We start from the raw sequence: 14,447 nt of genomic DNA, 5'->3' as shown, positions 1-14,447 counted from the left end.
ATCTGTGGGGCCTGTGCCCGCAGGAAATTTCCCAGAGGAAGGATGGGCTGTTTGTACTTTGTAAGGCAGGGTTTGTAAGAAGAAAAAAGCGCTCTTTTTTCTGTCATGATCTTGCTGAGAAGTTACCACTGAGAGGGTCGGATCCCAGAAGCTCTGCTTCTCACTTCTCTGCAGCCCCGATGAGAGAAGCTGGGGCTTGTGCACAGGGTCCGATGCTCTGATTCCACCATCTTTTTTTTTTTTCTTTTTTTTCTAACTGAAGACACGCAGGTTGGGAAAATGGATGTGCTAGGACAGTGTTTTGCTACTTCTGTTTTTTCAAATTTATCAGTGAGTTGTGATATCATCTTACTGGGTTGTGACTAGCATTCTTTTTTTTTTTTTTTTTTTTTTTTCAGGGCTGCAGGTGCGGCACATGGAAGTTCTCCATCTAGGGGTTGAATCTGATCGACAGCGGCCGGCCTCCACCATAGCCCCAGCCACGCCAGATCTGAGCCATGCTTGCGACCTACGCTGCAGCTCACAGTGACGCCAGATCCTTAAGCCACCGAGAGAGGCCAGGGATCCAACCCACATCGTCATGGATATTAGTCGGGTTCGTTTCTGCTGAGCCACAGCGGGAACTCCATGACTAGCATTTTTAAAAACAAAATGGAATAGATTAGAAAATATCAAAAGGTAAATGTTGTTTGTGAAACCAGTTTCTAGTTGTGTGAGTGAGTGTGTGCGTGTGTTTATGAATGTGGACTGTAGCTTTAAAAATGAAAAGTTGTTGTTACTGTTTTTCCAGTCCAGGCTCTATTTTAAGCTTGATTTGGATTAATCATCCCAAGGGTTTCATTAGTCTCAAGTAAGTGTCATCAAGCAACTGTAAAGAAAAATGATAAGTTTGAAGAATTCCCTCATGGTGCAGTGGTTTAAGGGTCCAGAGTTGTCACTGCAGCGGCCTAGGGTTGATCCCTGGTCTAGAAACGTCCACATGCCACAGGATTGGCCTCCCCGCACCCCCCCCCCAAAAAAAATTTGAAAGCCTTTGGTCTAGAGCCCTGAACAGAGAGCCAGGGGCCCGGGTCCCAGGCCAAGGCCATGTCCGACGGGGCGCACACAGCTCCGTGGTAGGACACTTAATTTTCTTTTGGTCGTCATCTTCTCTATTTGTAAAATGGGAAGGTAGGAAGAAGGGCCGGATGATCTCGAAGGTCTTCCAGCTCTCAAATTCCATGTCTTTCTGAATCTTGGAGTGAATAGGCCTTGATGTGGCTTTGTGAATTCTGTCATTCCGGGGAGCCTCTGCCCAAAGACCACTGACGTGAGGGAATAAGGTGTCCTCAGACACTTGCAGCATATGCCAAGACGGGCGAGCACAGATGACCCATGATCGGACTGTCCCCTTTTTTATAGGCCAGCTGTTATTATTTTGGAGAAAGACGAACAGATAAATCCACCAGCAGCAAATTTCAGGGAATAGAAACTCCTTCTCAGGTAAGTGTTTTTTTTTTTTTAAAGGGGATACTCTGGGGAATTAGGTTATGCCTGGTACCTGTTACCTGGTTTCATTTTAGAGTCTTCTTCTTGGGTGATCTTCTCCTTGGGTGCCCGGGACAAGCCTTGGTCCTTCCCGAAGCCAGTGGCCCTGCCTCAGGTGTGGCTTCGCTTTGCCAGCACGGAGTTCTCCCCGGGGCACCCTGCTTTCCACTTCATAGTGTTTACTGAGGTCAGGAGTTGCTTCTCTTCCTGATGTAGGAAGGTCTAATTCCTAAGGTTCTGGACCCCTGAAGAGTATCTGAAGTCACCAGCCTTTTTATTTCCCTCTAAAGAGGAATGGAGTCTTTCACCAACCCCTCCCGGGGCTCCTCAGGCCTTGCAGGACATCACATGTGTGTGCATGTGTGCAAGGGAGACAGACAGTGACAGAAAGACACAGAGACAGTGGGGAGAGCTGTACTTCAAAGGGGAAGGGAAAGATAATGTTTTTCCAAAACCCATTATGTACTAGATATGCAGATGTAATCCATATACAGATATAATATATAATAGACTCGCTAGATAGGATGTGCTATTATACACCACTTTTTGTACCTTTGCATATAGTATCTCATTTAATCGACAGCCCATGTGAGATATGCTATCGCCCTCCTTTTTCCTTTTAACACATTGCAGCTTTTTCAAACATTGAAAGTTGGGCTGGACATACAATAAATCCCCTTACAGGCATACACTGCTGCAGCAACATTTCACCCTGTGGCCAAGCATGCTTCATCCACTTCCACCACCCCCCCCACACACACACATGTGTGCACACACATTCCACTTGTGTATCAGACTGGGCTTATTTTTAAAGAGATTCCAGACATTAGGTCATTTTATTCCACAAGTATTTTAGTATGATGTCTAACATAAAAACTCTTAAAAAAAAAAAAAACCTTAAAACCATTTACATATCTGAAAATACCTCAATAATATCAAATGTCTAGTCCATGTTTTTTTTTAATTATTTTGTCTTTTTAGGGCCGCACCTGAAGCATATGGAGGTTCCCAGGCTAGGGGTCAAATCGGAGTTGGAGTCGCTGGCCTACACCACAGCCATAGCAATGTGGGATGTGAGCCGAGTCTGTGACCTACACCGCAGCTCACGGCAACGCCAGATCCTTAAGCCACTGAGCGAGGCCAGGGATCGAACCTGCGTCTTCATGGGTACTAGCCAGATTCGTTTCCACTGAGCCATGACGGGAACTACTAGTACATGTTTAAAGTTCCATAGTTATCTTAAAATCTTCTTAAAACTTGTTTCAATCAGGATCCAAACATGGGATCCAAACAAGCATTTCATTGGGTTACTATGTACTTTTCACAGGTTTCCCACCTCTCTCTTTTTTTTTTTTTTTTCCTTGTAAATTGTTTATTGCAGAAACCAGGACATTTATCCTATAGAATTTACAACATTCTACACTTTGTTGAATTACATTAATGATTTTACATCGATTATCTCATTTAATATTCTCCATAACTCAGTGAGTGGGCATCATTGTGATTCCTATTTTAGTGAAGTTGAAGTTCAGGGAAATTGACTTTTTTTGTTGTTTTTGTTGTTTTTATAATTATATATTTTATAAATATTGTATATATATTCAGATACAGATTATTAAGTATTCTCATATATTTAGAAAAACAGTCTCTATTCATAGATAATTAATTTGAAAATATGCATTTGCTAGAATTATGAAGAGTATGCCTAAATTCGCCATACATATTACATTTTTTTTTTTTTGTCTTTTGTTGTTGTTGTTATTGCTGTTGTTGTTGTTGTTGCTATTTCTTGGGCCACTCCCGCGGCACATGGAGGTTCCCAGGCTAGGTGTTGAATCGGAGCTGCAGCCACCGGCCTATGCCAGAGCCACAGCAACGCGGGATCCGAGCCGCGTCTGCAACCTACACCACAGCTCACGGCAATACTGGATCCTTAACCCACTGAGCAAGGGCAGGGACCGAACCCGCAACCTCATGGTTCCTAGTCGGATTCGTTAACCACTGCACCACGACGGGAACTCCACATATTACATTTTGATGCCAAAAAAGAACTTCTTTTCTGTGAACCAGAGAATTGAATAATTTTGTCAAATCATTTATGTTTTTTTTACATCCTTATTTTATATTGGAGTATAGTTGATGTACAAGGCTGTGTTCATTTCAGGTGTGCAGCAAATTGATTCCTCAGTTATATGTATCCATATATCTATTCTTTTTCAGATTCTTTCCAGGGAAATTAATTTTTTTCCACCAAGAGCTCAAATCCAGATCTCTCAGACCTTAAAGTCCATTATTTCCCACCCTGTGCAGAGCTTCTCAACTAGATGGCCTTTTCTATATGGCCCCTTAAGCCCCAACGAGAACCGGCTGGGAATTCTTAAGGAAATGTGGATGTGGCCATGAGTGAAAGTTTTCTTTGCAGGGAGAGATGGGAGCTGAATGGAATATTCTTGGCCTAGTTAGGCAGAATATTGTAGCTGCCGGCTCTAGACATTTTGGTGGGGATAAAAGCCTTACCTACTCAGACTTTTCTGCTGTGCTCAAGGAGAACAAGAAGAAGAAAGAAGAGAGTCATAGGCCATGGGCTAAAAGTAATACATGAGCTTACAGAAGCCCAGCTCTAGCTATGGCATCTCATGCTCCAAATCCATCATGGCTTCTGATTGCCACTGGTCACAAGTATCTTTGAACCTGGCCCTCGAGACCTTTTAGGATTTGATTTTCCCAAGTGCTCCTTCCACCATATATATGCATTCCCATGCCTGTATCTAACACATTTGGACAGTGTGCCTCGTCCCAGCCTGTCCACACTTTATACCCACCCGCTCATGTGGGCCCCTCGTCCTGGAGTCCCTGTCCCCTCCCAGCCCTAAGTAGTCTCCTGCTCGCTCAGTTCTTAGCCTTCTGTGTTCCTTAGGGACTGAGTTCCTTTACGTCACCCTCCAGCTCTTTGAAGTTGTGTCTTCTCCCCATCTTTCCACGCTGGGCACCGCAATGTGCCTCACGTGGTATCCCCTTTGTTTGGAGTAAGCGCATACTAAATATGTGTTGTTTGGGGCTATAAAAGAAGGAAGAGTGAGAGCAAAAGCAGCTCCAGAGCCGTGGTGAGTCGCAAGCCTTTTGCGGAAGGTCAAGAATCTGGTGGCAGGAGGAGTTCCCTTGTGGTGCATCAGGTTATGGTTCTGGCATTGTCACTGCAGTGGCTCGGGCTGCTGTGGTGGGGCAGGTTCGATCCCTGGCCCAGGAACTTCCACATGCTGCAGGAACAGCCACAAATGGGTGGTTAATTAATCAAATGTTGAGGGAAAAAACAATCTGCTGGCGGGAGTCAAGGGCACGTGAGGTGTAACTCCTTCCAGGGCCTCTCCCCTCCCGCGTCTCTGCTTCGGTCATGCACCGTTTCTCTAACTTTGGTCCAGAACTGGAACAGCCTCGGCTCCAACTGAGCCTTTTCAGAGTCACTGGCCTGGCAAGGCAGGGACTCGGCCTCAAGCCTGAGGGCTGTGTCGGCGAGGCCCCAGGACACGGTTCCCTGTGTGGGGCGGTAATTCTGGATACTGCCCCCTCCTGACCCTGCTCCCTGGGCCACTGCACACACCACATTTCATCCACCCCCGAGTTAAGAACTCGCACGGGCCTTTCTCTGGACCAGCCCTTCCCCGTGGAGCGTGTGATGGTGAATGTCACTAACGCTTCCTGGAGGGTGGAGGAGAGTCTGTGAACTTCCAAGTCCAGGTGATTCGTACCAGACCCTTCCGCTTCTAGACGCTGAAGGAGAGCCCCTGTGAGCGGATTGCCGTAGAAGGACTAGCCCAAGAGAATCCCTGGGGCTTCTTTGTAAAAACAGAAGTGGGGAAATGGGAAGCAGAGAAGCTTGTGCCGGCGGGATCGAGAGAGGAGTATGTCTGGGCTGTTGGTCTGTGGCAGAGCCCCCCGCCCTTGGGCTTTTGCATTTTTCCCTCCAAAGAACAGACCTTCCTTTAACTCAGCCGCGATGAAGCTTCTCCTGCAGACCGACCGACCTCTCTCGGTTGCACTCGACGGCATCTTGCTGTCATGTTGTCGTAGCCGTTTTGTTGGTTCTGGTTAGTTGCCCTCTCAATCCCAGTGGCCTCTGAGCAGCACCTGGATTTTTCTTGTCCCTTCCCTCCAGCTCTTAGTTCAAAATTTTTTCCTAAGGTACATGTTCAGTCCAGAGGCATAAATGCCTGCAGGTAATAATGGCACCCAAAAATGTCTCCTTCGTCAATTGCCTTCCTTTAAAAAAACAATCGGGAATGCTGCCTAGAGACTTTTTCATCTCTGCTTAAATTGAGTTTTCTGACTTTTGCAGAATAGATTTGTTGGATATTTTGCAAAGGTGAAAAATAGCTTCAACATGACTCTTCCTCTCCGGAAAATCCTCACGATTAAAAAAATCATTATTTATTCAATTCATGGTAAGTGCTTTATGGATAATTGGAAAATTGGGCAGGAGGGCCACTGTTCTTACTGTTGGGGAGGGCTTTCCCGTCGCTGTGTACACACATCCCCAGCTCACAGCTGTGTGTGTGATGGTCACACGTGAACCCCTCCCCCCAGAGCTGCCCACCAGCCCAGCGCTGCTGTGGCCTTACTGCCAGCCCTTAGAGCTCCTTTCTCATCGCCAGTGTGGGGGCTCCATCTCCCCTTCCCTTTCTCCGGTCTCCTTACTGCTCTGGCCTCAGCCCAGGGTGGCCTCTGCAGAAGGAACCCCTGAGACTGAGGAGAAGAAGGGCCCGTGAGCCCTGGAGACCACTTCTCCCCACGCCCGTCTCTGGTCTGGGTTTGTCTTGGCAGCTTCTCTCTAGCATTTTCTTCCCTACTTCTCTCAGAGATCTCCTTTTTTTTTTTCTCCCATCACCCAGTCTCTCCCTTCCCACCTCCTCCACAGCTCCCTCTCCCCCCAGCAACTCCATCAGGGTGTCTTAAATCCTGAACAGCCAATGAATTTTGTTGGTACACATTCTTTCTACAGTTAACTGCCGAGCACTGCTTCGGGCCAGGCCCCCTGCTCTCTTTTCCCAGGTCCCCCGGGAGGTGCACAGAGGAGAGGGATTGTACCCAGATGAACGGCCCTGTCGGAAAGCTTCCTAGGGGAACAACGCTGAGGCCTGCCCTCCCGGACCCCACAGGAGCATAGAAAGGGTTGGGAGAAACCTGGCCTCTGTGGGGTGTCTCCAAGCCTCCCCCCCCCCATTAGCAGTTCTTACCAGGAGGAAAAGTCCTTATAAACATCAAAAGAGCGGACTGCGCCTGCTTCGGGGATGTAAGGAGAAAGAGGGGAAGCTGCCATGGGCCCGGGAGGCAGGAAGGTTGGTCAGAGGGATCATGCTTCTCTGGGACTTGGGAGAGAAGAAAAGGAGGGGTGACCGCCACTGAGCTCAGGAGAAGCCCAGCGCACCCCTGGCTCTGGCTCTAGCCCCCCTCCCACCAAGGTGGTGGCTGCCAGCACACCCCACGGGAAGCTGTGACTTGGGCTCACTGGAGGGGCAGCTCTCCCAGCAAAGCCACTGGGCACAGGCGGACTGCACTCTGCTCCCACTCAAGGACACGCCTTCAAGACCAGGTACCTGATGCATCCAATTTCATAGAGAAAGTCAAACAAAATGAGAAGACAGAGGAGTTATGTTTAAAATGAAAGAACAAGAAAAAAAACCTGGAAAGCCCTTTGAGATTGTTATGATCACGACAGAGAGGATGGAGAAGTTGTCGGGAAAAAGTGTGAAAGACCTTGAGATGGGCAGTATCTTCTCTAGGGCATCCTTCCAGGCTTATCTCCACCTCTCATGGTCTTTAAGCTATTTGACAACTCACAGTTGTAGAAACTGGTAATAATGCAAATCATTTTTATACACAGAAATGCAAATTAGTTGTGTCTAATGGAATGCAATTATTGACCTATTTTGTATCTGTCTGTTATTTCATCAGTCCTTATCTCCCCATAAATGTACAGTACTTTGAACCAGCGATAACATTTTATTGGTTCCTTAATAAACGTATAGTACTTTGAACCAGCTATAACATCTTATTGGTTCCTTAATAAGTTAAATAAAATTTTTGATGTGTTAAAAATGTAAGTACAGGACAGTGCTATGGTATGCAACAATTTCTATAAAACAAAAGGAGAATAATATATATTTATGTTTGCATGTACATATATAAAAACCTCGGGGAGAATATATATTCATATTTGATTATACATGCATTAAAAAATAGAAATAATAGAGGTTATCTCTTTGGGGCTGAAGAACTAAACGGGGGGTTATGTGAAATGGATATTTTTTACTTTTTTACCTTTTATTTTTAAATCATGCAAATATATTTAAATTTTAAATGTGTGGGGATTAAGCTCATAAAGCAATGCCCTTGTTTTGTCTTATGTGATAAGTATCTAAGTTTAGTCTACATTTCACTGACTTTTGATTGACATCAGTGGAAAGTTCTGCAACTGGATGGGACAGAGGGAACTGAGGTACAGAAACCTTGATTCCTAATGACAAGGTAATGATGTGATGTTAGAACCAAATTTAATGAGAACAAAACATGAGGTAGAAATCAAGAATGGTGAATATATGACTTTATTGGAATATTTGTTCTAGTTCTGGACTTTTAGCTCCATGCATATTTAAGTGAAATATGCAGGCTTGACAGGAAAGCAAATAAAATTAATTGGAGGCTTGAGAAACCAGCCCTTTAAGGAAATGCTAAAATAAGTGGGTCAATTACATTGGAAGAAAAGGGGGGTTGTGAATCACCAAAACCATTCGACATACACGGCACACAGCAGGAATGTTTGGGTATGGCTCTTCTATGCTTTCCATAAAGACTGTGCTAGGAACTGGACTTTGATTAGGGCAGGAGGAGTTTAGACTATTATTAACACCATGACTGAAAGTCTGAAGAAAGCAACACATCAGCAAGAAAGGTTGCAAGCCCTCTTCCCTCATTTTTTTCTTTTCCTAGAAAGGTGAAACAGAGAGATTCTAAGTCTTTGAAGCTGTACTATGGCTTTTATTTTTTTCCCCTACAGCCTTATAAATTCTGCTTTAGGGGACAGAACTGGACTTGAAGCCTTGTCTTTCAAAGATAAAATCCATGCAGGATCCAAATGATTGAATATTGACTCATTGTTAGCTGGGATAATTTTTTCTCTTTTTTAATCCATAGTTAATGGGTGAAACGTTTTGATCTTTAACCAGCCTAACTTTTTATTTCCATTTAGGTGTTGGAACAGGCAATGGAAATGATCTAAAAGTACAGATAATAATGCAACAAAAGACTGTCTTTTCCGGTTCTGCTTCACAAAACTGCAGGGTAAGAGAAAGCATTTGAACTGAAAATTCTGGTGTTGGTTTTAAATCTCAGCGTCAAATCAGCCTGTTGACCTCCCCAAACCATTGCTCACCGCAGGGAGAGGCCACGCCGCTTTCTTTCTTTTTTTCTTTTTTTTTTTTTTTTTGCTTTTGCTTTTTGCTATTTCTTTGGGCCGCTCCCGCGGCATATGGAGGTTCCCAGGCCAGGGGTCGAATCGGAGCTGTAGCCCCCAGCCTACACCACAGCCACAGCAACGCAGGATCCGAGCTGCGTCTGCGACCTACACCACAGCTCACGGCAACGCCGGATCGTTAACCCACTGAGCAAGGGCAGGGACCGAACCCACAACCTCATGGTTCCTAGTCGGATTCGTTAACCACTGCGCCACGACGGGAACTCCATGCTTTCTGGTTACTATCCAACTTGGTGTCCCTGGGTTTGGATTCGAGTCAAGAGTTAAAATCATTGTTCAAAACAGTTTTCAGAATGTTTTTCAGAAGGTATTTTCAGTTCAGAGTGGTGATTTGCCTTTGATTTTTTCCACCAAAGCCAAGCATGTTCTCAGGAATAAGAGGTTTTGTTTTTTGTTTTGCTTTTTAGGGCCACACCCGCGGCATATGGAGGTTCCCAGGCTAGGGATCGAATCAGAGCTACAGCTGCCAGCCTCTACCACAGCCACAGCAACACAGGATCCAAGCCGTGTCTGCAACCTACACCACAGATCACAGCAATGCCAGATCCTTAACCCACTGAGCGAGGCCAGGGATGAAGCCTGCAATCTCATGGTTACTGGTCAGATTTGTTTCCACCGCACCACGATGGGAACTCCAGGAATCAGAGTTTAAATGCATGCATCTGGTCAGTTTGAGCTATATTTTCTTCTTTGGTCATTTTATTACATGGCACTGATTCTCAGGTTGTAAGGTGCATAAAAATCACCTAGAAACCTAAAGATGCAGATTCCTAGGTTATATCCGCGATGCAAAGGTGATTCAGGAAATATGGAATGGGGCCCAGGAATCTCCAGACTTGGCAGTGTCCCAAGTGATTCTAACTCACAAGTCTTGCCAGGACTGCACCTGGAGAAGCAATGCAGCAGCATATGAACTGGGGAGGAATCTCTAACCAAAGCAATGGGACCAGGCAGTCAGTGTTTTCTTAAATGTTGAAGAAATGCTTAAGACTACGGACCTTTCTGGAAGTACTAAGAAAGCTTCCTTCATGGGTCTAAGAAACAAAATTCTTTCCCAGGCTTTGGTCTTAGTTCTACTATTGCTTTCCCATCTGTCTGCTACCAGCCCCCAGCTGGGGACACCTTTAGGTGTAAGTTTAGATTGAGATTCTTTTTGTTTCTTGAGTTTGGACTGTATTACTATAACCTTGCTTTCTGGAACTACTTTGGGTGTGTCCAGTTGGGGACACTCACCTAGGCCTGATCTCTGGCTTTCGGTTCTTATCACACCACATACCCTCTATTCTTAGTTCTGCACACCCTTCCCCTGCTTTGTGAAAAGCAGCAGGTGGAACAGACGACACTCTGTGCTCATGGTCAAAGCTAGTTAAGATCTTTGGCCTAATATTCCTATCTGTAAAATAAAGATCACATTTCAAGTGTTGTGAGGATTACATTAGGTAATATATGTGAAGTTGCCTTGTGAGTTAAATATCACTAAATCAATGTTATATGTGACAATTATCAGGCCCCTTTATCACACAGGAAATGCCCCTATATTCTCAACAATTTCATTCTTATTTCCCTGGCTCTTTAACTCTCAAGATTCAGCCCTTTCATACCTGAGCTTATTTCCATCAGTAACATGGCCTGCAGACTCCATTCTACCTAGGATGAGTTCCCCCTGGCCCTCAGAACACAACACTCTCATTTCTGTGGTATGTTTTTCCTGGTCTCGTCTGCCTTTCCCCTCCCCCCACCCTACTGGCTCCCTACTGAATTCTCTTTGCAGAGTTCATTGTTTAAGATGAACTACAGTTGGAGTTCCCGTCATGGCTCAGTGGTTAACGAATCCGACTAGGAACCAGGAGGTCGTAGGTTTGATCCCTGGCCTTGCTCAGGGGGTTAAGGAGTCAGCATTGCCGTGAGCTATGGTGTGGGTTGCAGATATGGCTCGGATCCCGCGTTGCTGTGTCTCTGACGTAGGCCGGCGACTGCGGCTCTAATTCGACCCCTAGCCTGAGAACCTCCATATGCCATGAGAGCGGCCCAAGAAATGGCAAGAAGACAAAAAAAAAAAAAAAAAGTACAATTGACATACAATAGTGCTTTAACTTTTATTTACGTTATAAGATGGTCACCATTATAAGTCTAGTCACCATTTAAAGTTATTACAATATTACTGACTCTGTTCCCTACTCTGTGTATCATATCCCCATGAGTTATTTGGAGTGGAGTCTGATTTTATTCATCTGGGCCCTGTTTTTTTTTTTTTCCTGATGAGTCTGGCTAAAGTTTTGTCAATTTTATCTTTCCAAAGATCCATTTATAAGTTTCACTGATTTTTTCCTATTTTTTAAAATCTCTACTTCCTTCATTTCTGTTTCATTATTTAGGACTTCTTCCATTCTACTACCTTTGGACTTTCTTTTTCTACTTCCTTTAGGTGTAAGTTTAGATTGAGATTCTTTTTGTGTCTTGAGTTTGGACTGTATTACTATAACCTTGCTTTTTGGAACTACTTTGGGTGTGTCCCAGAGAGTTTGGAATGTTGTTTGAATTTTCAATTGTCTTAAGGTATTTATTTCCTCTTTGATTTCTTCAGTGACCCATTGATTGCTTAGTTAGCATGTTGTTTATAGCCTCCATGGGTTTGTTTTTTTTTTCCTAGTTTTCTTATAGTTGATTTCAAGTTTGATACAATTTTAACTTTAAATTTATTGAGACTTGTTTTGAGGCCAACATGTGATCTATCCTGGAGAGTGTTCCCTGTGCACTTAAAAATAATGTGTGTTCTGCTGTTTGGGGATGCAATATTTTGTATATATTCAGTCCATCTGATCTAACATGTAATTTAAAGTAGGTGTTTCCTTCATGATTTTCTGCCTGGATGATCTGTCACTGCTGTAAGGAGGATGTTAAAGTCTCCTACTATTATTGTATTACTTTTGATTTCTTTTTGATGTCTGTTAATATGAGCTATACATATTTAGGTGCTCTTATGTTGGGTGCACAGATATCTACAAGTGTTATATCCTCTTTTTGGATTGATCCCTTTATTATTATATAATGCTTTTTTTTCCCTATTACAGCCTTTTAAAAATCTTGTGAAGTTATTTTGGATTTTTAAAATTGAGGTATAGCTGATGTACAGTATTATATGTTAAGGTGTACAACACAGATTCACAATTTAAGGTTATATTCCATTTATAGTTATCAAATGTTCCCTGTGTACAATATATCCTGTACTTTACTTTATGCACAGTAGTGTATATCTCTTAGTCCTTTACCCATTCCTGTCCCTCCCTCCTTCCCTCGCCCTGCTGGTACCACCAGTTGGTTTTCCATATCTTTGAGTCTGTTTCTTTTGCTATATTCACTAGTTTATTTTTTAGATTTCACATATAAGTAATATACACTATTTGTCTTTCTCTGTCTGACTTATTCACGGAACATATTACTCTCCAAGTGTGTCCATGTTGTTGCAAATGGCAAGATTTCATTCTTTGTTATGGCTGAGTAGTATTCTACTGTGTATATACATATGTATATATATATATATACATATATATATATAAAACACCTCTTTATCCTTTCATCCATTGATAGACACTTACGTTGCTTCCAAATCTTGGCAATTGTAAATAATGCTTCCATGAATATTGGGGTGCATGTATCTTTTTGAATTAGTGTTTTGGGTTTTTTTCTTGGATATATACCCAGGAGTGAAATTGTTAGGTCATATATAGGATAGTTCTGTTTTTAGCTTTTTTCGCAAAACCACTATCGTGTTTTCTACAGCAACCGCACCACTTTACATTCCCATCAACAGTGTACAAGGGTTCCCTTTTCTTCATAACCTTGCCAACATTTGCTATTTGAGTGTGGGTTTTTTTGTTGTTGTGTTTTGTTTTTTATGATAGCCATTCTGACAGGGTGGGGAGGTGATATTTTGAGATGGTTTCATTTTGCATTTCTCTGATGACTAATAATGTTGAGTGGAGTTCCCTCGTGGTGTAGTGGGTTAATGATCCAGTATTATCACTGCTGTGGCACAAGTTTGATCCCTGGCCCAGGAACTTCTGCATGCTTCTGCATTCATGGAAGCCAAAAATAATAATGTTGAGCATCTTTTCATGTCCCTTTTGGCCATCTGCATGTCTTCTTTAAAAAAAATGTCTATTTAGTTCTGCCTATTTTTTAATTGGGTGGGTTGTTTGATGGTGAGTTGTAGGAGCTGTTTATACATTTTAAGTATTAACCCCCTTATCAGTCATATCATTAGCAAATATTTTCTCCCACAGTAGGTTGTCTTTTCATTTTGTCAGTGGTTCCTTTTGCTGTGCAGAAAGCTTTTATTTACTTGTAGAGATAGTTCCAAAAAATTAAGGCTACAATTTGTCAGTGTTCAGCCTATGGTTTTTTTTTTTTAATTGTATAGTGTCCAATCTTACATTTTGGTATTTAATCCATCTTGAATTTATTTTGGTATATGGTGTCAGAGAATGTTCTCATTTCATTATTTTACATGGAGCTATCCTATCACCCTTGTTTTAAAGTATCTTTTCTAAGTACTGCCATCCTAGACTTCTGTTTGAATTTGTGTAAAATATCTTTTCCCATCCTTTCACTGTGTCTTTAGATCTGAAGTGACTGTCTTGTAGGCAGCATAGAGATGGGCTTATTTTTGTGAAATCCTATGTCTTTTGATTAGAGAATTTAGTCTATTTACTTTTAAATTATTGAGAGGTTTTTATGTAATGCCCTTGTACTCATTGTTTTCTGGCTGTTTTGCAGTTCTTTTCTTGCTTTCCTCCTCCATGATTTGATGACTTTTAGTGTTTGAATTCCTTTATTATTTGTGTCCCATTACAAGGTTTTGGTTTGTGGCGAAGTTGAAATTTGTGTATAACAACCTATGTGTATAGCAGTCTATTTAAGTTGATGGTCACTTAAGATCAAATGAACTTCAAAAACATTGTTTTTGGGATTCCCGTCATGGCTCAGTGGTTAACAAATCCGACTAGGAACCATGAGGTTGTGGGTTTGATCCCTGGCCCTGTTCAGTGGGTTAAGGATCCGGCATTGCTGTGAGCTGTGGTGTAGGCTGGTGGCTCCAGCTCTGATTAGACCCCTAGCCTGGGAACATCCATATGCTGCAGGTGTGGCCCTAGAAAAGGCAAAAAGACCAAAAAAAAAGAAAAATTGTTTTTACTCCCCCCAATCTGTTTTATTTTTGACATACTTTATACATTTTAATTTTGTGTATATAACAACCAATTATTGCACCAGTTGTTGGTTTTATTTATTTTGGCTATGCCCATGCATGTGGGAGTTCCCAGGCCAGGGACTGAATCCACACCACTGTAGTGACAATGCTGATCCTTAATCTGCTCCATCCCAGGAGAACTTT

The 14,447-nt window shown here is 43.0% G+C and overlaps 1 protein-coding gene across 1 annotated transcript in view; it reads left to right on the top strand.

The window, feature by feature from the left end:
• LOC100625564 (phosphatidylinositol 3,4,5-trisphosphate 3-phosphatase TPTE2) overlaps positions 1-14,447 on the top strand; it is a 78,198-nt gene that overhangs the window by 51,513 nt on the left and 12,238 nt on the right. The window contains 3 exon segments of the mRNA XM_021065571.1: positions 1,402-1,482; positions 5,861-5,966; positions 8,783-8,862. Coding sequence (XP_020921230.1) covers positions 1,402-1,482; positions 5,861-5,966; positions 8,783-8,862 — 267 coding nt within the window.

Source organism: Sus scrofa, chromosome 11, assembly GCF_000003025.6.
Source record: "Sus scrofa isolate TJ Tabasco breed Duroc chromosome 11, Sscrofa11.1, whole genome shotgun sequence".
NCBI classification, from domain to species: domain Eukaryota; kingdom Metazoa; phylum Chordata; class Mammalia; order Artiodactyla; family Suidae; genus Sus; species Sus scrofa.
This window is presented reverse-complemented; position numbering and strand designations above follow the sequence as displayed.